The following is a 23,721-nucleotide window of genomic DNA, read 5'->3' on the forward strand; positions in this document are numbered from 1 at the left end:
AAATATATTTGTGCAGACCTGAAGTATAATGAACGTGATAGCAGTCCAGTCTGGTAAATATGTGCCAGGATACACAGCATCACCACCCAAAGACAGAAATCTTCAGTCTCCACCATGAGAACCTCAAGTGTCACATAGTCCATAGTCATGTTTCATATGGAATCAGCAGTGCAGCATCCTAGTATGCATTCATAATCATTCTACCATTTGACCTATAGGAACTCTGCAGTTGAAAGCCGTTGCAAATAAATCTGGAACTCCACAATTCCAGACTGCCCATTCATTCATTCATTTATAACTCTTAGAATGTGTCATAGGTCTTAGCGTGACTAGAGCGATCTCCAGTTGAGCTAAGGAAACAAAACATATTAGTTCCCCCTGGTTTCGGTTCCTGTGGTACCAGGCTGTCTGCTGTTGTCCCACGTCATCCCCCTGTCACCTCTCTCACATCCTCGTTTTCTTCACCCTCTCTAACTGGACACAGCTGGGATGTTTAGACCTGTCTTAATGAATGAAATACAACCCTCAACTTCCTACAGGATTCCCCCAACTCATATGCCTTTATGTAGGAGTGTCTTTCGCAGTTCACGGTCTACTGTTTCGGAAATGTTACTCACAGTGTCGAGTTCCTTACTTTTACACTGTCATGAAAATTCATAGAGGGAACTTACGTCACAGGTATGAACAGTACGGTACCGAACTGAAATCGTTATCCCTGCGTGTATTCAAACGCCACTCTTTGAAGACGTATGGGGGATGTAGGTATTAGTCGGTATTAGTTCCTCGTTTTCTTTACTCGTCACTAGGTGGATGTGGCTTTACTTCCGGTGAAAGACCCTTCAATTTCCATTAGATACGAGGCTGGGTGTGTGGGTCTCAGAGTTGTGACCATCCCGGAAATAAAATCCGCGTTTCTTAGTCGTCCAGCCCATATCCGAACTTACATTCTGTTCAGTTTTTACATAGTGTGAATACGGTAGTGATCCGTTGGGTTCAGTAAGAGCAGGGAATGTCTAGATCAGATGAGTGACTATAAGTTTCTCAAGAAAGATTCTGCTGCAGGGAGTTAATGTGGGTTAAATGGTCGGAATGTGAAGCTGACCACTCACCTCGATCTAGTAATTAGCCCCGCGTGGTCTTGCTAGACACCGTTCTGAGAAACTCAGGTTCAGCATACGAATTCTGTGATGTTGCAGGTTCCAATTTCTGACACATTCGAGAAAGAATTCGCTTATTACGAAACGCCTTTACCGACAAAATAATCATGCTATTCATGCGGCGAAATTGAAAGTAATACTATTTCGCATGTGTTCAGACACAAGACCATAAATTGAACGTGGCTTGGAGATAAAACTCCATTCATTCTTATACCTGGATCAGGTACAGAAGAGGTTAGTGTCAGCATATGCGGTGTGCCCAGACCTCGAAATCAGATTGGCGTAGCGTGAAATCTTTCATTAACAAATGAGTTGTAGAAAGAATTTACGATCCTATTTCTTTGAAATGCTACCATCTGCATAACGATATAAATTATTGGCCTTTTTGTGTGAACGTTTTACAGATGGTTACAACAATTTGATTATTGTTAGGCATAATCTTTTTAAAACCCGTCCTTGTCACTCACCCCGAAAGATGGAGACAGTGCATTACTCTGAAACGCTGAAATCATCTTCAAGTAATACATGGCATTATAACTCAGAAGGCTTCTGTATATGCTGCAAATCGTGAAAACCTGAAATCCTAAAGCTTTAATTTTACTTTTCTCTTGCATGTTGAAATCTGTTCGTAATTTTTATCATCATTTAATACATTACACATGTATGTACAGTTTTATTACAAAATAGCTTTTACAAATTTCACAATCTACTTACAGTTTCAGGGGGAAAACCGATAAAATTATTTAACTCTTGAGAGGAATTGGAACGCTCGCTTCACGTCACTCGTTCCAAAGTCTTCTGCATTGCGGAAGTACTATTTGACATCCGCTACCTGGCAAAAATATGACAGTTCATAAAAATAAACTGGGTTCAATATTTTGTGCCCCTTCCTGCAGCCAGGCGTGGGGTTTGAACATTTCACTTCACACCGATGATGGATTCTACAGAAAATGATATCTTGGGCTTAGTTTTCGGAGACGAATGGTGTTTCGTGTCGGGTAGCGACGTATTTCCAGGATCTAGTGGGTCAGAGCTTGGGTCTGTGTGGGTGGTCAGTGTGGGAACAGGTTGGAGGCAGGGAGGCGGCCAGAAGGCTGCTTGTGGAGGCGGCACAAGGGGTAACAATGTGAGGGGCAGACCCGCCAGGAGGCGGTCTCGAAGTAGCGTCGCATGTTCGTCGGGATGCTGTAGTAGTAGCGTCGGTGGCAGCGCCGTCTCTAGCTCGCGGTCAGCAAAAGCGCGTCTCTTTCTAATCCTGTCGCTCAAGAATGTCGGTAGCAGTGACCCAGTCGGCGTCGGAAAGCGTCCCAATCTCTGCCGGTAACCTGGGAAGGAGTAAGAACATTTAAATTCCGCTGTGCGAGGTCATCTCAGTTAGCCCAGTTCCCTGCTTCTGTGGATTTCGAAGGTGCACCACCATGTTCATAGAAAGTTCATGTTATCGCCTTAATGTTTGATGAAAACGAGCTTGCCGACTAAGGCATGAAATGTCTTTACCCTCTCGAGCACTGGGATCGTGGGTTCGAATCCTACTGCAGGCTTGGACGTATATATGCGTTTTTTCTGTGTTTATGTTGTACTGTGTAGGTTAGCGGTCTTGCAACGGCTTGATCCCCCGTCCAAGGAGTCCTACCGCTTATCTGTGAGATTCGTAGTTTTCAGATTAATTCTGAAATGAGATGAAGCCTGAGGGACTAATGCGTCAAAGGAAGAGGAAGAAGACCATTTGTTGGGGAGAAAATAATTATGAACTTCCTCGTTGTGCATTTTCTCCCTCGTATTACATTCTCCGCCTTAGGGCCAGATGTTCTCAAGCGTCTTCAGCCTATTGGGTTAAGAGTTTTGTCCCTGTATAAAGGTAAAGCTATCCCCGTAACAGGACGTGGAGGCCCATAGGATTGTGAGATGTTCAGGTTCCCACATTATCTAGACAGTCAGCTTACAGATGGCGTTAAGATTGTCAGCCTTACACGCCGGCCACCGTTTACCCGCAAGGAATATTCCTGGTACTCATTTCTGTTAGAGCCTGAGTCGACCCAAGGGCCATAGTGCGGCTGGAAGGATTAGGTCGATTAAAAAAAAATCCACTTCATCGGGACTCGAACCCGCGACCTTCCGGCTTGTAGCATAGTGCCTCAACCAACTACGCTACCGGGGATAAAGCACCCGGGGCGTGAAGCTGACCACTCGCCTCGAATTAGTGCGGAGGTTAAGAAAACATGGATCTATATATCCGCTCCCCATACTCCTTCATAGCGTTGTGCTTAATTAGCTAGGCACATGGACAACGTTACCCTTATTATTATTATTATTATTATTATTATTATTATTATTATTATTATTATTGCTCTACAGCCCTTTATTGGACCTCGATCGCTTTTTTCTTTTAGCTTCGTTATCCTGTACACAGTCGGTAGGACTCCCTGGACGGGGGATCAGCCCGTCGCAAGACAGAATAAACTCAGACAGGCATCCATGCCTCGATTGGGATTCAAAACCACGATCCCAGTGTTCGAGCGGGAGAAGACAGTTCATGCCTTAGACCGCATGGCCATTGTGATGGGTACCGTTACCCCAACATGTCGGATATATTTGTGTTCCGATCTACAGTCTGCTGATAAAGAATTCCTCTGTATCTAATGGAGCAGAATGCGAGCCACCCTAGAGTAATAGGTTTATCTGTTGGAATGCTGAAAGCGTAGACCCACCACTTACGTTACATTTTTTTTGTAAGATCATCCCCATTTCTCTGACAACGTGAGCTGCAGATGGGGAGTAACATCACCCAGCGGCCTTGCACCATATTAATGGCTGACCAGATGTGTGGAACCCGATGCGAGGAATCCCTAACTTTGCTAACGATGTACCCAGGTTTGGTGCCACGCAGTCTGTTATCTGTTGGCGCACTATTATGCCTCAGTGCAGCAGTGGCTTACGTCCTTTGGATAATAATTGAGCCTCAGAGAGATGACTAACGGAATAATGGAGAAAATTACCTACAGTTGGAGCGCCACAGTTTATTCACTTTGCACAATACTGTTACGGTGATGATCCAGCTAGGGCGAAACAAAACAAATATTGGAAAACCTTAAAGGAATAGACCGTTAGGGAGATCTATGCATAGATGGGAGATAATTGAGTTCAAGATAAAGTCCGATAGCAGGCTACTTAACAACAAGAAATGTCTTTATGAGTAACTGTCGCCTGCTTAAGTAAGAGCTTGAGCAGTGGCGTTACATAGTACGTTCACGCCAGAGCTGTGACTTACGTTCTAACACACTTGAGTCTAACGCTCGGTACTATACTCCACTTTTCCACGGAAAGTCTAATGAGGGATGTTTCCCCCTGAATTCTGAGGTAAGAATGCGCTTAACACGCGGAAATGCTTCGCTTTCCCTCAACTGCAACTCGACTCCTAAACTGGCAATAACTTTAACTTCCTCTTACATTTGTCTCCTGCTGTTTGTTTCGGATTCGTCGAGGGTCTGTAAATAAATAGTTGTCATACTGTGGTCTGCGAGCGTACTATGGTTCATATCGTGGTTGACCTTAGTCGGCGAAGTTGTATGGTAGGACGCATATACGTGTATTCCAGATTCTTATGTCTCACAAGTTTTGCAGGTTATTGCATGCCTTATTGTGTACTCAAATCTGTTGTTTCAGATGCAGATGCTATCAGCTGTAAATTTTTATTCCTTACATTTCGTTAGCTGATTATCGTCGGGAACCTTTCTCAGAGCAGTTATATATCTTCTTATTTTGAATGCTAGTGGGGTGGGACTAAGTCCCTTGTACTGCGGCCACTTCTGGCCTATTGTACCAGCCCCAGATGATAGGTGAGGTTGATTGTGGAGTAATTGGTGGAATGAAGATTGGCAGGGGAAACCGAAGTACTCGGAGAAAACCTGCCCCAGCGCCACTTTGTCCACCACAAATCCCACTTGACCAGACCCCGGCATCGAACCCGGGCCGCCGCGATGGGAAGCCAGCGACTAACCGCTTGAGCTATGGCGCGGCCCAGTTATATATCTTAATACAATGTGTATGTTTTATGTTATATAGCGGTCTTCCTACGATGAGCCATTTACAAAATGTCAAAGGACCGATATGAAGTATGTAAGTTTTGAGGTTTTCACGGCGATGACAATGAAGAAAGTCGTCTTCTGGGTTTAGGTACCGTGTATTCTTCGTTTCGGCCGACGTTTCGGAGGAACGTAGCGCCTCCATCTTCAGAGCAGTTGAATGGCTTGGAATGCGGAGAGCAGTAGCTGTAGTGATAGGATGTGAAAGTCGCTGCTTATATATGAAGTAGGCAGGGGGTGGTTGATTAGGGAGAACGGACCAATGGGAGCAGTGGGGAGCGATTGAGACCATATATGGTGTTGTGTTGACTAAGGGTGGGGGGAACGGCCAGTGGATCCAGGAATCTTCGACCGATATGAAGTTCGTGTAAATTAGAGGTTATTCTGCACAGATGCGGACCAGAATTAAACTTTACCTTGAAATGTTAGTGTGGAATCCATTTTCTTTGAGCAATGTTGGCGATGAAACATTTCGACGGACGGGGGGGGGGAGTCTAGCACTAACACTCTGTTACACGTTCAGTGTGTTCCTTCCACAAAGAATGTATGCGGAAGTGTTAAGTTAAATAGCGAAGCCAGGATACAGACAGAATGTTCGGGGGAGATCTTGTGATGTCTTTGCTTCTAAATGAATCGATCCGCACAGTCTCATTGCACAAGTGTTGCCGGGAAGTAAAATGGAATTTGTGGTTCTCATGGCGGTATCAGCGATACTGCCTTCCAGTTTGCTAGATGGGTACTCAATGCACGGCACCACATTATAGAAGACCGAATTCATGATACCGATAAAGGAATTCCTAGATATATGAAACCCGAAGAATTGTCATCCTGTAAGATTTGAGGCTTTCACGGCGGTGACTATGAAGAAAGCAGTCTTCTGGGATTTGGCACCGTGTATATGTGGTGTTAACCGACGTTTCGGAGGAACGTATCGCCTCCATCTTCAGGGTAGAAGAAAAAATATAAGAATTCTGCAAGCGGAGAGACCATGAGAACCGGTAAAAGCAGACTGAGGAGAATCGCGAAAACGTGAGGACAGCCTGTATCCTGGCCGATATTCGAACCGAGCACCTCCTAAATACAAGCTCAGAGCTTTAACACTCTGCCAACTCGCTCAAGATCGGGATCGCACAGTCTGCTTTTACCGGTTCTCACGGTCTCTCCGCTTTCAGAATTCTTATATTTTTTTCTTCTACCCTGAAGATGGAGGCGATACGTTCCTCCGAAACGTCGGTTAACACCACATATACACGGTGCCAAATCCCAGAAGACTGCTTTCTTCACAGTTATCATCCTGTTCACAACAGCCCGCCTTCGGACCTTGCATTTAACCCTTTGAATCCGGTCCTTACCTGGTTTTCTATTGTCTGTTTTTTTTTTAAGTTTTCCTTCCATAGCACGAATTAGTTTACAAAATTATATTTTCTCTTGAGTTCTCCGACGATAATTTTATATACGGTTTTCATTTCTGCAGGCGTGCTACATGCCTAGCCCATTTAATCCTCCTTGGTTGAATTACTCGGTATTAAGTGAACCCGATCTTGAGCGAGTTGGCACAGTGTTAAAGCTCTGAACTTGTATTTAGGAGGTGCTCGGTTCGAATATCGGCCAGGATACAGGCTGTCCTCACGTTTTCGCGATTCTCCTCAGTCCCCTTGGCAAATTCCGAGACAGTACTTGATTAGTCTACGACCACTTTCTGCCACATCTTTTTCAGTTCATCGTTAATCCATCATTTTATCATTCGAAGCTACGTAGTGTAGCTACTGACAGCTGATGAAATAGCAAACAAAATAATTAATCTCTGGCCCGGAGCTTGGCTGATTACAAACTGAGGAATTTTGTTCAGTTTATTCTGTGTTTTCGGGACCTGAAATTCTGAGGAAGGTCGCCGATTCGATTCCCGATGATGTCACTGGATTTTTCAGGTGACCTACTCCTTCCAGCCGCACTATGGTCGACTCAGCCTCTAACAGAAATGAGTACCAGGGATGTCGCTGTGGGTAAAGGGCGGTCGGCGCGTAAGGCCGACAACCTCACCGCCTTGTATGAGTCGACTGTCTAGAAAATGTGGGAGCCTCGACGTCTCACAACCCTGTGGGTCTCCACGGTCAGTTACATGGATAACTGTACCTTTACCTTTTGTGTAAAGAGGTGTGATTTGTTGAATGATATCGGAAAACTGGACCTATGTCTTATCTTTCCGTCTCGGAACCCAGAATTTAAAGACTTTTGATAGCTGTCAGTCAGTAACCTGTAGTGTCGAAGCTACGGGCTGGACAACCACGGAATCGGCATTTGATTTCCGGGGGCAGATACTTCAATCTTCTACGCAGCATCCAGACCGGAACTGCGGCCCGCCTAGTCCCCTATGAAATATCAAATGGGTATCGTGGTTCTTTGCCGGAGCTGAAGCGGCCGTAGCGTGAACCTGATCACTCACCCCATCAACTGCCGAAATTAAGAATGCGGAGGGTTGAACCTCCACTTCCCCCTACATATTTTTGTCGTGGTGTTTAATGAAGGACAGACAGCCTTACCTTTTCTTACCTCTTCCTAATATTACGGTAATACAAGCAGAGAAGGTACTGGCTCTGTAGCGTATATTATCCTTACAGTTTTTTTTTATGATTTCCTGGATTCTAAAAATGTCTTATGTTTCAAAGAAATGTTTATAACTCATAGAGTTCTACGCATCTTTGTTTGAAACATTATTTTCCTTTGCATGAATATTTAACGAGCCCAAACGAGCCGTTTCCTGTGAACAAATGTTCGTCCTCACACATGTTTACTTAAATTTCTTTCCCAAAGTTCACTCATGTCTCACTAATCTTAAATTAACACATTCTGTACCATCCTCCCCACCCAAGAAAATATAATACCATTAAGAAAATATACCGTCCGTTCTTTCGAACAGCGTATGTTTTCTGTGGGTTGCGCACGATGGAAGCTCGACAGCAGGTGTGTTCATGTGGAATCTCCACAATCCTTCACACTGGTATGATGGAAAACAAATTTTATGGTTCCAATGGATTAGACAGGCTCAGTAGAGTGCTCCTGTGAACTCAGTGATGAATATACGTGTTTGATAAAGGCAGGGAATTTCGTGACTAGCTGAACGACTGTTAGATTCTCAAGAAGCACTTTTAGCTTAGTTACCGAGATATGAATTTGGACGCATTGTTTTTATAACCACTCATACCGCTACAAGCTGCATGTGAGCAGGAAAGTTTCACCTCTGAGGTAATTATGATCCGTCAGTCATAATTCTTGAAGCCGCCATATTATTTTATTTTGTTTCTAGAGAAAGAAAAGCTTAAAAGTTAAATAGGCTCCTATTTTTCAAACGTCTGCAGCCATATATACATGTGATCCCCACGTTACTTTAATCGGCGCTAGTTTCTTTCCCACTTCAAAAGTTCGCACGAAAGCTGTGTTGATACTGTTGATCGTACAAAGTTAAAAAAAAAGGATTCAGGATTAAACGGAATGCTCTTATTAAGTTTCATCAGCATTTGTAAATTAGTTTTCGTAGGTAAAGTTGTCCCTGTGCTTAACTAATTAAGCACTACGCCATGAAGGCGTATGGGGGAGCGGATGTATGGATCCACATTTTCTTGACCTCGGCACTAGTTGGAGTGAATGTTCAGCTTCACGTCTCTGCCGCTTTACCCCCAGTAGCCATTGGATAAGAGGTTGGGTGGGCCCCAGAGCCGGTCTGGACGATGTGAAGAGAAAATTCTTNACTCATTGGTCTTTCAGAATCATAAAGTTTTTGCCATCGTTAAACAGTCACACTCGAGAAATCGTATAATTCAAGTATCCGTATACAAAGTTTTGGAGATTTAAACACGTATTTCCTTTCGACAGTTGAAAACCCTTCAGACATTATTTATAGAGCCGGGGCGAATATATGATGCGCAGGGTAAACAGTCTTGGAGGTTTTGTTTCATGTCTTTGTCGCTGCTATTGTCTGCATAGAGATGGCCACAGGAAGGAAATGAAAAGTTATGATGATATATGTGGTTTCAAACAGAAGAGGGTGCCTATGCGTTCCTTTCCCTCGCCGTCAGTGTTGATGGATATGCAGGGTGTTTCATAAAGACCTGAAGATTTCAGTTACTTACATTTCTAACTCTACTTTAGGTGTAGCAATAAATCGAGTGTCATATGTTGTAGGAAGATTTCGACCTCCCGGAAAAGCAGTGGTTATTCTTTTCGCCGCAAATTGGCGCTGCATCCGGGAGTCAAATAAAATAAGTTCCTGAAATCATAGGTTTTTATGAAGCATTTTGTATAGTATTCAGGAAGTGAGAATATTCTGATTTGTTGAATGGAAATACACACCAGCCTATCTGATTTCGCCCAGATAAATTCCTCGTTTTACGAAAAGGGTGAGTTCCGTTATGTCTGTTGGTTGAAATTTCATTAAAGGAAGATGAATTCCCCATTAATGTACAATGAATGATTAAAGTGCGGTGATCAAAGGTAATAATCACACAGCGAGTGTCCTAGGGACCGCAGGCTTGAATGTATGCATTAGGTTTAGGGGTTGGCCCAACCTGGCCGGAGAAGCGACTGTTTCTTCTACTTTGAAGGGGAAACTCGCTGTGTATGCATATTTTTTTTTCCTTGGCACTACAGCCCCAGTGGACCTAGGCCTACCTCCATGAACTTCTCCGTTCACTTCGGTTTTTCTAGATCTTACACATTCGGTAGGACTCCTTGGGCGGGTGATCAGCTCGTCGCAAGGCCTCTACCTGTACACAAACACAGAAAAGCGCACACACACAAACTAAACATCCATGCCCTTAGTGGGATTCGAACCCATTATCCCGGTTCTCAAGCGAGCGAAGACAGTACATGCTCGGCTACCGTGACCGGCACTGTGTATGCATGTAGCCTATAAATAGTAACAAAGTGGGCAAATGCACGGTTCAGTGTACATATAATACGATCTGTATTTATCTGGATCATCACAGAATCCAAGTTATCGCAAATATTCGCGAATCGTAACGGATTGGAATCATTCGGTTTTCTGAAGTTTACAGTTAGATTTCAACTTAATAAAGGGCGATATATTTAAACGCTGAAAACAACGACAACGCCAAGAATGAGATTTGGGTGCAATCAGTTGATCTAAACTTTATGTTACTAGAAATACATAAACATTCCTTCTATTTCGGGTTTGTGCACTAAGTGGGGATGAGCTTAGAGGAGTTGACCCGCAAGACAATAAAACGGATGAAACGTTTGCATTAAATTAAAGAAATAAAACGTATTGAAACTGCTTAAAAGTCTTTATAACACCTTCAAATTTGCCACCTGGTTAAGAATTTTCTTTTTCCTCTCCTGGCATTTATATCAGAGTATATTTATTCACGTTTTACCATAGTGGTTCTTATTCTGTAATAAAAAATCTGTAGGATAGAAGTCGTAAAGGATGAAGAAGTAGGAAGGCTAAGCAGTGTTATCCACAGAAAGTTTATTTTCTTCCTCGAAGAAGAAAACACTGCCACTAGTGAAGAGTAGTAGAATTCACCGCTTCCTCTCTCTGGTTTCAACGGCTGTTAGCAGCTGTCCGATGTAACAGAGTACAGCACAAGAAGACTCGAGTTTTAGCAGCCCAAGTCGTTCCAAGTCATTCACAAAAGTATTCCAGCGAAAACTTTTTTTTTTGTTCTTCCCGACACTCAAGACAAACATTGTGCACTTTAAACGAAGAGGGCTTAAGCACGGGGCGTAGAACATAAAATGAACACCAGTTGGACCACTCCGGGACAGGCTTCAGGCCACCCATACTTTTAGTTTAATTTTATATAAACGTCTTCCTCGACAGCGAAACCAGATGCAAAAATAGCTTTATTTGTGATAGCTACCTCCGATTTAAACAAGAAGTTCTGGGAAAACCTTATAACGTCCACTTTTATGAAAATGTTTAATTCTCTTTGACGACCCGACGATATTAGGTACTCTGCCTGTAGAGACTGATAATCGTACGATTTAGTTGTTTGTGTACGCAATTTTAACTAACCCAATTCTGGGCCATCGCGGTGTTTCGAAGTTTAAAAGCTCTTTCGTCTAGAATCTGTATGCATGTTTATGGCCTGGCTACATATAAAATTTCACTTGTCCAATTCAGATAGTTCGTGATCGCCATCAAACACAAAATTAAATATAGATTTTGTGCGGCCACCATGTTCTCGTCTTACATTCTAAAGGAGACAAGCCTTGCCAGAAGTTACGGCGTAAATATTTTACGAACATTTGTTGCCACACAAGATTTTATGATTCTGAATACGTGGTGCTGGTGCAGCTCCCATCTCAGAAGTTGGCACGTCCGCAATACTGTTATTATTGGTGGTAGGAAATTAAAAAATGGAAGGGAAGAGGAAGAAGAAGGAAGAATGAAAAAGCTGCAGTCAGAATTTCTCAGTCAATGCGCGAAATCACAATAAAAAATCGGCTTTGGACAAGAGGTTGTTGTACAGTATTCATATTGCCATTATTCTGTGAGTGTACCTACCTTGCAGGATATCCCGTGCCAATGAACTCTGCTGTAGACTTCTGAGATGTTTCTGATATAGCCTCTTCTGTGCCAACAGTGCCTCTGCCGATTGGACACGTGACCTCAAGTCGTGGCCCTCCTCACTGGATTGTTGTCTGAAATTTGGAAAACTACAGTTAGTCATGACGACCATCATCTTTTTTATCCTCGGCACTATAGCCCCAGTGGGCCTAGGCCTACCTCCATGAACTTCTACGTTCACTTCGGTTTTTCTAGATCTTACACATTCGGTAGGACTCCTTGGGCGGGTGATCAGCTCGTCGCAAAGCCTCTACCTGTACACAAACACAGAAAAACGTACACACACAAACTAAACATCCATGCCCTGAGTGGGATTCGAACCCACAATCCCGGTTTCCAAGCGAGCGAAGACAGTACATGCCTTAGACCGGCATGACGACCCTTTAGCATGTAATATTAGGTAGGCTTTTGTTCATCATAACCTCTTGAAAATATTTCGAATAGAGGCTGCTGAATTTACTTGTGGTTTCTGTCTGTCCATAATAGCCCCATTCTTCACGTGAAGATCAGAATGAACTTGTCCATTTTCCAAAAAGATGTAAATTGCTGTCTTCTGGGGCGTGACGCTGTGAAGTCTGGCAGAAATTTGCCAATATTTCGGAGGAATCTGCTGCTATCTTATACCCTGAAGATGGAGGCAGCAGTTTTCTCCGAAATATTGATGCCTATCTACAAAATTAAAGGGCGTCATATACCAGAATATTGCATTCGTGATGTTTACCATAGTCAGAAACCCATATCTTATATGCTTTAACTTATAGTTTTATGTGTGTTTATTTGACGTTTCAGTTTTTAATGAAATCTTATTCTGTGAGTAACTGACAGAATTTTCTAGGCATCCGACTTCGGTATGTTGTCGATACATCCGAAATGTCATCCAAGGTTAGGACTTGGCAATTTATCAAAACTGCCATGGAGCTGGCCTTCTCGGTTGCGATCAGAATTGGACATGAGACACGTAACTGTCTGAAGCAGCGGACCCTGTCTTTACTGTCTTCCAAATATACGAGTTGTTCTGACAAATAGGTTTTGCCAAAGAAAATATGCATACAGGGTGTCCCTAAAGAGAATGTTATGGTTGAAACAGGAACAGTAATTCTTGAGCAACTTGGATCTTAAATTAAAGTGATATAAATGTTATGTAAAGATGGTATATACGTATATATCGGTGTATTATACTAAATGTATGCATCATGCATGGTACTTGTGATAGTGACGAGGTTCAAATATTTGGGAACGACATTAACTAATCAAAATAGCTCTCATGAAGAAATAACGAACAATTCACCTTCGGGGAATGCTTGCTACAGTTCAATTCAGAACCATTTGTTTTCAAGGCTGATATCTAAAAACCTAAGAATTAGAAAATTAAAAAACCACAGTTTTTTCTGGTGTTTTGCGTGGAAGCGAAACTTGTTTATTACAGTAGGGTGAGAACATAGATTGAGGGTGTCTGAAAACACGGTGTTGAGAAGGACGTTCGAACCCAAGAGAAAAAGAGTAAAGTAAAAAGTAAGGTAAAGCTATCCCTGTAACAGGCCGTGAAGGCCCATAGGGTTGTGACGCGTTGAGGGTCCCACAACATCTAAACAATCGGCTCACAGATGGCGGTAAGGTTCTCGGCCTTACGCGCCGGCCGCCCTTTACCCCCAGGAAGATTCCTGGTACTCATTTCTGTTAGAGACTGAGTCGACCCAAGGGCGATAGTGCGGCCGGAAGGATTAGGTCAATTGAAAAAATCCAATGACCTCATCGGGACTTGAACCCGCGACCTTCCGGCTTGTAGCATAGTGCCTCAACCAACTACGCTACCGCGTGCCCCCTAGAAAAAGAGTAATAGGTAAAAAGTAAAGCTATCCCTGTAACAGGCCGTGAAGGCGTATATGGTTGTGATACTTTGAGGCTCCCACATTATCTAGACAATCGGCTCACAGATGGCCGTCAGTTTGTCAGCCTTACGTGGCGGCCGCCCATAACCCCCCAGGAAGATTCCTGGTACTAATTTCTGTTAGAAGCTGAGCCGACCCCAGGGCCATAGTGCGGCTGAAAGGATTAGGTCAATTGAAAAATCCAATGACCTGTTCAAGAATCGAACCCGTGTCCTTCCGGCTTGTAGCATAGTGCCTCAACCAACTACAATACCGCAAGTTCCCAAAGAATAATTTGAGGATGAAGAAAACTGCATAATGAGGCTCCCAATAATTTGAACTCCTCTGTAGGTATTACTAAGATGCTTAGGTGAAGTAGATATAGATGGACGGGACATGTAGCATGCATCGAAAAGAGGAGAATTGCACACAGCGTTTTGGTCGCGGAACTTGAAGGACCTACGTAAGATCGGAGGATAAATTGAAATGGATCTTGAAGAAAGAGGCAGGGGAGGTGTGAACTGCATTCATTTGGCTCAGGTTAGGGATCAGTGACTGGCTTTTGTGAACACGGTAATGAACTTTCGGGTTGCATGAAGTGCTAGACATTGCTAGACAAGCTGAGCAACTACTAGCTTGTCAAGACGACTCTGCTCCAGGCAGTGTGGTAGCAGCGAACAGACGCACCTGCGCAGCGCCACTTGCGCCGCCATGACCCGCTGGCGCTCCACAACCAGCTGACAGTTAGGGCACTGGCATTCCCGCCAGCGACACAGCCGCTTGTGGCCTTTGAGGCACGAGATTACCCCGTGGTTGCGGCACCGCGCGCACTTGGGCGTTCGCAGTAGCCTCCGTCCGGCGCCGGTTCCTCCTCGGCTGCCTCGCACTAGCCGCTCCGACGCGGGCGGCGTGTTCATCCCTTGGAGAAGAAAAGCGGAAACTTCACGTTACTGAAGTCTTAATATATTTGTAAAGTTGTACCTGCGCTTAATTAAGCACCTCGCCATAAAGAATAGTGGAGGTATAGCTCCACGCATTCGTACCGTCATCAACCGAACGTCCTTACGGAGTTGTTAGCATTCGTTCATATGTGGGGGGAAGGGGTTCCAGGTTAAAATCCCGGTCCAGAGACCGGCTCTTCTGAGGATTCCGTGGTTTTCCTAAATACCTCCAGGAAAATATTGCGATATAGTCTAAAATTCGGCCATGACATTTTTCTTACACATCCTTTTCAATTAATCATTCACTTGTTATTCAATCGTTCGACGTTATGTAATCTTAGAAATTAAAATCGCCGTTAAATAAACACGAACAAATAAAGAAAATGGATAGCTTCGACGCTAGATGGAGTTGGGTGTTCAGCTTCTCTTCTCTGCTTCTCTACCCCTGATAACGCAGCCCTTGGAACTCTTCGGGTAGGAGGCCGGATGAGCCCCAGAACCCGTCTGGATGCTATGGCGTTGTGTGCTTGTGCCTGTGCTAGTCCATACAGACGTGTGTGGGACCAGAGACATGAAGAATACGAGATTTTGGGCTGAAAAACCGTGTAGTTCGGAAATTGTCCGATGTATTTGGAAAACGCATAGCCTCCATTTTCCGAGTTGAAGAATAAGCAGCAGAAGCAGGCCGCTAGCTTTCCCCGTACCCCACGGCGTCTTAACCGCCGTGAGAACCCCAAATCCAGCACGGTGGAGGTATAGTTCCACGTGTTTTTAACCAGATAGTGGTAAGTGGTTACCTTGACGCCACGGCCGACTTGCCGTAGTCTGTGGCCATTGGAATTCAATTTTGGTTAAAATATAACAAAAATAATGGACACTATATATAGAAACCTATATGCATGTCCGCGCGTGTCTCGATCGGAAGTCCTTGTGTATTTATCGGCGCGACAAATGTTTGGAACAAAGTTTATGGAGAAAAAGAAACAAATGTTGTTCTCAGTGCGCTTTTTCCTTAAATCACACGAGATAATTGGTGGATCTATACATTCACTTCCCCATACACCTTCATGGCATAGTGCTTAATTAGTTTAGCACAGGGACAGCGTTACCTTTTACATCACGAGATAATTAAACAAGACTTATTGCGCTACTCATGAATTTCCTGTTTGTATACTGAACAATCAACGGTGGTCTCTCGAACTTACACAGAAATTTGCCGAACACGTTGGAATTTACTAAGTCCATTATTACTGATAACAAGAGAGGAAAGGCTATACTCCATAATGTACTACACAAAATTTTCTGCGGTGGTCTTTGCGTTTGCTTGCATCCGTCTTATAAACGCAGTTTCGCTTGTAAACAAATTGTATTAGATAAACTCATTCACTCACTCACTCATGGAGCTGAGCCCTTCTTTAAAAGTCACTAATTATGCACTTCCCAGCATTTTATGGAACCTGAAAGTTCATTACCGTGTTCACAAGAGCCTTCCACTGGTCCCTATCCTGAGCCAGATCAATCCAATCCATCCCATCTTATCCTATCTCTCTAAGATCATAAAACTAAGATTTTGACATCATAATTCACAAATCGAATTATAGAAATCAGATTATGAAGTGCCTGAAAGAGTATATTTATGACCTTATGTTAAAGTAAGCTTTGTAACGGCCGTGCCATAGCTCAAGCGGTTAGTCGCTGGCTTCCCACCGCGGCATCTCGGGTTCGAGCCCGGGTCTGGTCAAGTGGGATTTGTGGTGGACAAAGTGGCGCTGGGGCAGATTTTCTCCGAGTACTTCGGTTTCCCCTGCCAATCTTCTTTCCACCAAATTCCCCATCATCATAATCACCCGGGGCAGGTACAATAGGCCAGTCAGTGGCCGCCATGCTGAGTGGACCCAGCTGGACTCCACCCCCCACTATGCGAAGAAAAAAAAAAGCTTTGTAGTCGATTAATGTGGCTTAAAGTCAAATAGCCGACTAATATTAAAAAAAACACGTCATACCAAATTTCGTCACAATTTGAATAACGTCTTATGATGTAGGTTACAAGAAAGAATTCATTTGTAACCATACGCATATGTGATCAGTATCGCTGTAAGTAGAAATGGCCAACTAACGTTATGCAAAGCTCTGGCAGTTTGCTTAACAGTTTATGATAAATACATGAAGAAGTTATTTTATGACCCTATATAAAGCAGGCTTTGTGATGAGGCAATACGGCTGAAAATCAGAACTTCCAACTAATGTATTGCACAGATCTCTAATACCAAGATTTCGGCAGTAATTATTTCACGATTTATGAATATACGAAAAATATATTTATAACCTTAGTATATGTAAAGTACACTTTGTCGAGGATGACTATGGCCGAGAATAGAAGCTTTCAGTAACTGTATGTAATGTCGAATTTAAAAATTGTCCCGTGATTTAGGTGATGATTAGTCGTACACAATGAAAGATATGACCTCTACATAAGGACTCCCGATTTTTGCGTTGCAAAGAACGCCTAAATTAAATGAAGATTCCTCGTACTTGTACTTATAAGAATACTTTTATGTGCATATGTATATACTTAACTAAAATATAATTTTACTTAAGGGGTGAAGGATTGAAATAAGAACAATCTTTACTAGTCACACTGGACGGAACTGTTTAACCTCTTATGAAGTTTTACATAAACATGAAACTAGCCTCTTTGCGAAATTGAGTTTTCTCTATGTAATCCGAGCTACTGGCAGCGTTGTTAAATAACGTTCGATCAAGTGAAATAAACTTCTTTAAAATTTCTCTTTGACTTTGATTTCGTTTTGATAGTCCAGTCAGTACAGTAACTAGGCTACTGGCTGGACAACCAAGGAATCAGGGTTCGATCTCTGGCAGGAATCGTTGATTTTTCTGCTCTTCATCGCTCCTGTACCGGCTGTGGGGGAGTAAAGCGGCCGTGGCGTGAAGATGACCGCTCACCTCCATTTAGTATTGAGGTTAAGAATGCATGAAGCAATACCACCAATAACTACATACATTTCTGTGGCCCTGTGTATGATTAAGCACACGACCTACTTCGCATTTCCCTTGATCCTCCCATATAGGCCTAGATCTCCCCATGACAGCTAAAGTGACGGTACCTGTTCAGTGTCTCAGTGAAGCACGTGTAGAAAGTTCGGCCGTGGAATCTTCGCTTCGCTGCCGACAAGAAGCTGATCGCAGCTAACTGGCGGACGAACTGAGTACTTAACTACGTTTTGTCTTAAACATCTTCATTCTCGAGCCGCTATTGGTTCAGGCGTCTCATGTGGGCGGTCCCACCCCAGCATCAAGCACGTGTACATGTCGTCATGTGGACCAACGTATACCAACACTTCGTTTTTCTTCATTATTCCTCAATAAACCATAACAATCAAGTTCATTATTTGTAGGCCTACACTTTTCATAGTGTTACTAACTCACTCATTCCCTCTTGGGAAGCTGACAGTCGCTCAGATAGTTAAGAAACCACTCACTGTTTCTGGAACTCGAAGGTTCATTACCGTGTTCACAAGAGCTAGTCACTGGACTTTATCCGAAGCCACTTTAATCCTGTCTTCACTCTCACACCCTGTTTCTTTAAGACGGGATAGCTCAGTCTATATAGTGACGGGCTGCGGGCAGGATGGTCGTGATTCGATTCCCGGCAGGGGAAAGAGATTTTCCTCTACTTCACAGCGTCCAGACCGGTTCTAATGCCCACTCAGCCTCCTGTCCAATGGGTATGGGGAGCTCTTTGCGCAGCGGTGAGTCGGCCGGGGCGTGAAGCTGACCACTCATGTCCGTGTAGTGCCAAGGTCAAGAATGGTGGAGCTATACCTGAACTCCCCATACGTCTTCATGGTGTAGAGCTTAATTAATTATGTACAGGGACAAGTAGAAAATGTGGGATCCTCGACGTTTCACGGTCCTATGGGCCTCCACGGCCCGTTACAGAGATAGCTTTGCCTTTTTTCCCCCCCCAGGGACAACTTGTATGTCTACCATATCTATTTTAGCATCATTCTCCCATCCACACCTCTGTCTGCAAGTTTTCGTTTCCCTTCACAGAATACCGGCAGCCACAGGGAGAATCTGACTGAAGTGACGGTCGGTTCGCCAGTGAACCCAAAGGAACTAGACAGGCTTAGTGTAATGGACCTCGCCAGAACAATAGACTCTGACACATGATGTGTGAATCGTTTTGTTACGGAAAGAAACGCAATTTAATCTTCAGCTGCTACTGACTAGGCTGTATATGTGCCCTGTGGTTCAGACAAGTTATTAATGGCTCATATTATCATTAATCTCTGTCCCATCCGTCAGAAGGAGAACATTCAAAATATGTAGGCCTATAGGTCTAAATGAAGTGTGTTTTGCTGGAACTCTGAAGGAACGTCTGCATACTGAACAAAAGATACAATTACAAAACTAATATAATCATATTTTATTATCCACAACGATTAGTAAGTGACGTTTTAATTCTTTAAAATTTTAGATTACATCTCCTTTAAGTTCAAGACAAATTTCTGATGAAAACTTTACCTTGTTAATTGGCTAATTTATATGATTGACTTGTGTGTTAGAATATCAGGAAATAAGAACTTATCTTTTTAGAATTCGTAAATATGTTTGAGTTTAACACCCAGTGATGTGTGTCATAGATATTGTAGCCTTTTATATTAATTACGAAACATTTATTTTATTTTATTTGAAGTCTCTTAAAGCAGTGTTTCACAGCCGCCTGTCCTCGGCAAACTTCTATCTCTCCGCAATATGTCTACTTCCATAGGTCTTTTCTTTCTTAAAACTATTCGAAAAAATGACTCTAAATACAGTTTCGTTTATATTCTGTCAAACTCCGTAGCTCATTCGATATACTGACTAGGCTACGGGCTGGATGACCGGGGAACTGTGGTTCGATTCGAAGCAGGAGTAAGAGATTGTATTTTCTACAGAGCATTCAGACCAACCCTGGAGATTATCCATCTCCTATCCAATGGGTACCTGGGGTTATTTCCGTGGGGGTTAAGTGGCTGTAGCGCGAAGCTGACCACGTCTATCTAGTGCCGGGGTTAAAAAATGTTTGGCTACACCTCCGCTCCTTTATACGTTTTCACGGCTTGGTGCTCAATCACATGGACAACTTTGCCTCTATCTTTACCGCTCTCCCATAACAGATGACAGACGAAAAGATATCCTGAACAAAAGAGATAATTACTGTCGGTGTTTTAGGTCTACACACATAGTCCACGAACTGATCAACTGCAGAGGTATAGTGACTGGGATAGTACAACAGATATAGAGATTTTTAAGTAATGGCGATTCTGAGCAGTTTTTGGATCCAGCCGTTGGAGTTTATCGTCTTCACAGCTGTAACGAGCACTCCCGAAATGCCTGGCTCAGCATATGAAACCATGACCAATTGTGAACTTTCATTTCATGCATGTTGCACAGAACTTGCCGCGGATAAGTTAACGTTTTTTTCGCTGCGGGCCGCACTCCGGTAAGTTTAAGATGAGGCAACTGTTTAGAATCCGTAGCACCGGTGTATTTTATTGTATTGTCACGAGTAGGTTGTTTGTGACTTATAAGACGGGGGTTTGGATTGGATGGTTGGATTTATTGCACCATATAAATTCACAACTCGGGACTACAGGTAATTACAGCGCTGTCGCCGATCTACACGCTTTACAGTTCACAGTCACACAAGCACTAGGATTTATAACCGTCTCACTGTAACTTCAAACCACACGTGAAGTCTTTTTTTTTTCCACAGTCTAATTAATTTCTTGCCATTTCTTCTCAATTACCTTCGACTATCATCTCCAGAACTCGAACCTTTTCTCGACAACAATAACTCAAATGAACTCTTTCTTCAACTGAACTTTCTGAACTTCTGATAACAACTGACTGCTTCTTTGAAACTCCATTGTTAGCCTCGGGGCGGACCCTACGGAAAACATCGTCTTCTGTTGTCCCGTATTGGTTTAGGCTTGTTTACCGATTCATTGCCTAGCAGTGGACGTCCTATTGCGTTCATTCGCTCCCGAGGGAATATGTTTACCGAGTCGTTGCCTAGCAATGATTCTATACGTCACAGTGTAATTCTTATGAGATGTGTTATTAAGTCAGACTGACGAGGTAGGTGTAAATCACGTTGCAGCCTTTAGTCATGCGTCCGATTGTAAGAAATTGCATGTAGGGTCCGAAATATTTGCCGGCTTTCATTCGGTTCCAGGGCAAGAAAAAACATGTGACCATCTCCGTTTTACTTCACCAGCGTCAAACGATGTGGTTATGTTTCTGCTTTATATAAACCCCACAATGGCTACCTTCAGGCTAAAGCTACGTCGTGTTGTTTCTATGAATACATACTTTCTAGCTAAAAATAAAATAGCTCCTTATAGGAAGTAGAGGCACAAAGAAAAATATAGAATGACCAGTTATAATTACTGTCGGTGCCCATGGAAGATGAACCGCAACGCGTGACAGACAAACGAGATGGGCAGTGGTGAACCTGCAATCGATCGTCCACAGTGTTACCAAGCCAATATCAAATTGTGATTGAATCACTGAGAAAAGTGGATAAAATGAAAGCTGAACCCAGCTCAGCGCCTGTGGAAAACCTTTCGTACTGAGGTAATAAAGGGCACATGGGAACTACTCGACAGGTACACCATATATTTGAATAGAGGCAAATTGTAAACCGGTCCTTTAAAATACATCCTAGCAACGTGTTAATCCGAAGTTAACGTAACACTAGACAGGATAAGGAGATATGTTCGAACGAATTTTGTTATAAATCAATGCCCGATCTCAGCCAGGAGACCGAATGTCTTGAGGGATTTAATGGTTTTACTCAGTCGTCTCAGGCGAATACCGGGATAGTGCCTCAAATCTGGCCACGATCTTGTCGTTCAGCGTCCTCTCCAACGCAGTATTTATTAGTCACCCTGCAGTTGAGCTGATAACAGCGTCGGCAAATAAGCAATAAATAAATAACGGTCCGAACCCTGCGTTGACCTATAAGTTTCATTTCAAAATATTGTTTGTATTGTTGGTGTGTTGAGTGTCCGAGTTTACCGGCTGGAAAGCACATAAATGCTCAGTGAAAATAAAAATATTGGATACAGTTATAACCACTAGTAAGTTGAACGTAATATTTCAAGTATGTTTTCTTCATATCACGTGTAGTTTTCCAGATAGTCATCATGCAATAAGTAGGTGTCTTAATGTGCATATACAAAGTACGCCTGTTTGTTACTTTCTCCATTCTTGTTGTTCTTTGCGGAGTGCTCGAAGATTTTCAGTTAAATACAATAATTTATGTTATCATTTAGACTCAGATAACTTCCATATTTCAAACAATTGCAGTACGATCAGTATGGTCATATTGAAAGACAAGAAAGAATCCTTGCCAATCAGAATAACTACTCGTAGAATAAGGAAATTTATGGGACATCTGTAATAAAACAATTCTACATGATATCTCAGTAAATCTATTGGCTAGATCCTTCGAAATATCTCGCTGTTGGTTAACTATCGCTAATGAAATAACATTTTATTTGTTTGTATACTTGGAGACTGATCCGGTCTTTGTATATGAAGTAAGTTTTAGTCTTTAAAAACCGAAGTGTGTGTGTGTTGTTGAACAAATTGAAGACAACGACAAGCAGTTGGCCCCACTCACGGGATGCATAACCACTCAGCCGAGAAATAAAACGTACTACGCCCGTCTGTCTATAAACAACGCGATCCTGTTCCGTGGCGGTGATGTTCTACACAGTAGCCGAGTGGGACAACACACACTTACACTGCAGAATTACATTATAACGCAACACTCGGAGAGTCAGCCGTGTGTTCCGAAGAGAGATCGGGTTCTCATGGTGAACATATGTTTCTTTATTCTATTAGAAAGCTGGCGAAGGATTAACTTGTATTCAAAAGGTAGCGGCTTTTAAACTCGGCCGATCCTTGGCATCCTCAAATTTTGCCGCAGTCTTTTCAGGGGAAATCTCTTATAGCAGATTTCCAGAAATATGTACCACTTGAGGTCACACAGCGGTGATGCTGAGTTACATCTTCTGGATATAACGCCATGTAGTCCGTTGAAAGTTAATGGACTACACAGTATTATATCCGAGGAATTAAAACTTTTCTCCAGAACTACGTGTATGTTGGCCCATTCGCTATATACAAGTTGGCGGAAAACATTGACAGCATAAAATATTTGTATGAAGCATTCTGCTTCTTTGTTGATGAGTACATTTTCTGAAGTGGTAAGAAGATTCGAATTGTATTTCTGGAGCCGTGGCTTACAGTAAGCCACGGCCACTTCTTCCAACAACTTTCTCAGTTCGTTATTTATAGTCTGCTACGGGTTTTCGTTGGACACTGCAAAACTTGAACGTTGATACGACAACATAAACAGTCAAAGTAATGAAATAATAATCAAATAAGGAAACAGCATAGCCTTATTAGTCATTTTGCCATTGCTATAAATAAGTCGGTGTCCTCATATTTCAAGCGACCGATAATATTCCAGGACACAAAGTACTACGTGCTGTACATGTGATGGTGTCACAGAGTTATGCGTTTTGCTGGTAGATGTTTTCTACTCCAACTTATGTTAAATTGTCCATTGACGTAGAAAGGTATTTATATTTGTTTGGGTATGCATAAAAATAAACCTTTGTAACCATATAGATATTATTATTATTATTATTATTATTATTATTATTATTATTATTTTACTTTGTATTATTCACGTAAATAGCTAATGGCTGCATTTAAGATATCGTGACTCAATATATACATTTACTTTTGTAATTATAACAATAAATAAATTGATAAGGAATATTGACCAGGAAATAGTTCCTGTTAACCTATGTGAGATTTAAGGTTCTCGCCGGCGTAACTATGAAGTTTAGTGTCTTGCATGATATGGCGCCACCGTGGAGTTTGGTAGATAGGTACCAACCTTTTCGAACGATTTTCTGTCACCACTTCTCTCCCTTCTACCATGAAGATAGAGGCATCATGCTCTCCCGAAACGTTGGCATGTTTCTGTCAAACTAC

General features: G+C 42.7%; 1 protein-coding gene across 1 annotated transcript; it reads right to left on the reverse strand.

Annotated features, from left to right (window-relative positions):
• Nucleotides 1-1,833: 1,833 nt before the first annotated feature.
• Nucleotides 1,834-17,964, reverse strand: LOC111870794 (doublesex- and mab-3-related transcription factor 2). Its single transcript, XM_023863338.2, has 4 exons — nt 17,763-17,964; nt 14,384-14,615; nt 11,766-11,902; nt 1,834-2,482 (listed from the first exon to the last, which is right to left on the reverse strand). Exons 2-4 carry the CDS (start codon nt 14,611-14,613, stop codon nt 2,076-2,078), a joined length of 774 nt encoding a protein of 257 aa, XP_023719106.1. The 5' UTR covers nt 14,614-14,615; nt 17,763-17,964; the 3' UTR covers nt 1,834-2,075.
• Nucleotides 17,965-23,721: the final 5,757 nt, after the last annotated feature.

Source organism: Cryptotermes secundus, unplaced genomic scaffold (genome assembly GCF_002891405.2).
Source record: "Cryptotermes secundus unplaced genomic scaffold, Csec_1.0 scaffold499, whole genome shotgun sequence".
Lineage (NCBI taxonomy): Eukaryota > Metazoa > Arthropoda > Insecta > Blattodea > Kalotermitidae > Cryptotermes > Cryptotermes secundus.

Coding starts and splice junctions, on each gene's coding strand:
- LOC111870794 (XM_023863338.2), bottom strand. CDS start 14,613: ATGAACACGCCGCCCGCGTCGGAGCGGCTAGTGCGAGGCAGCCGAGGA. Junction 11,903..14,383: donor GCGCAAGTGGCGCTGCGCAG/GTGCGTCTGTTC, acceptor TCCAAATTTCAG/ACAACAATCCAGTGAGGAGG. Junction 2,483..11,765: donor GGCACGGGATATCCTGCAAG/GTAGGTACACTC, acceptor ACTCCTTCCCAG/GTTACCGGCAGAGATTGGGA.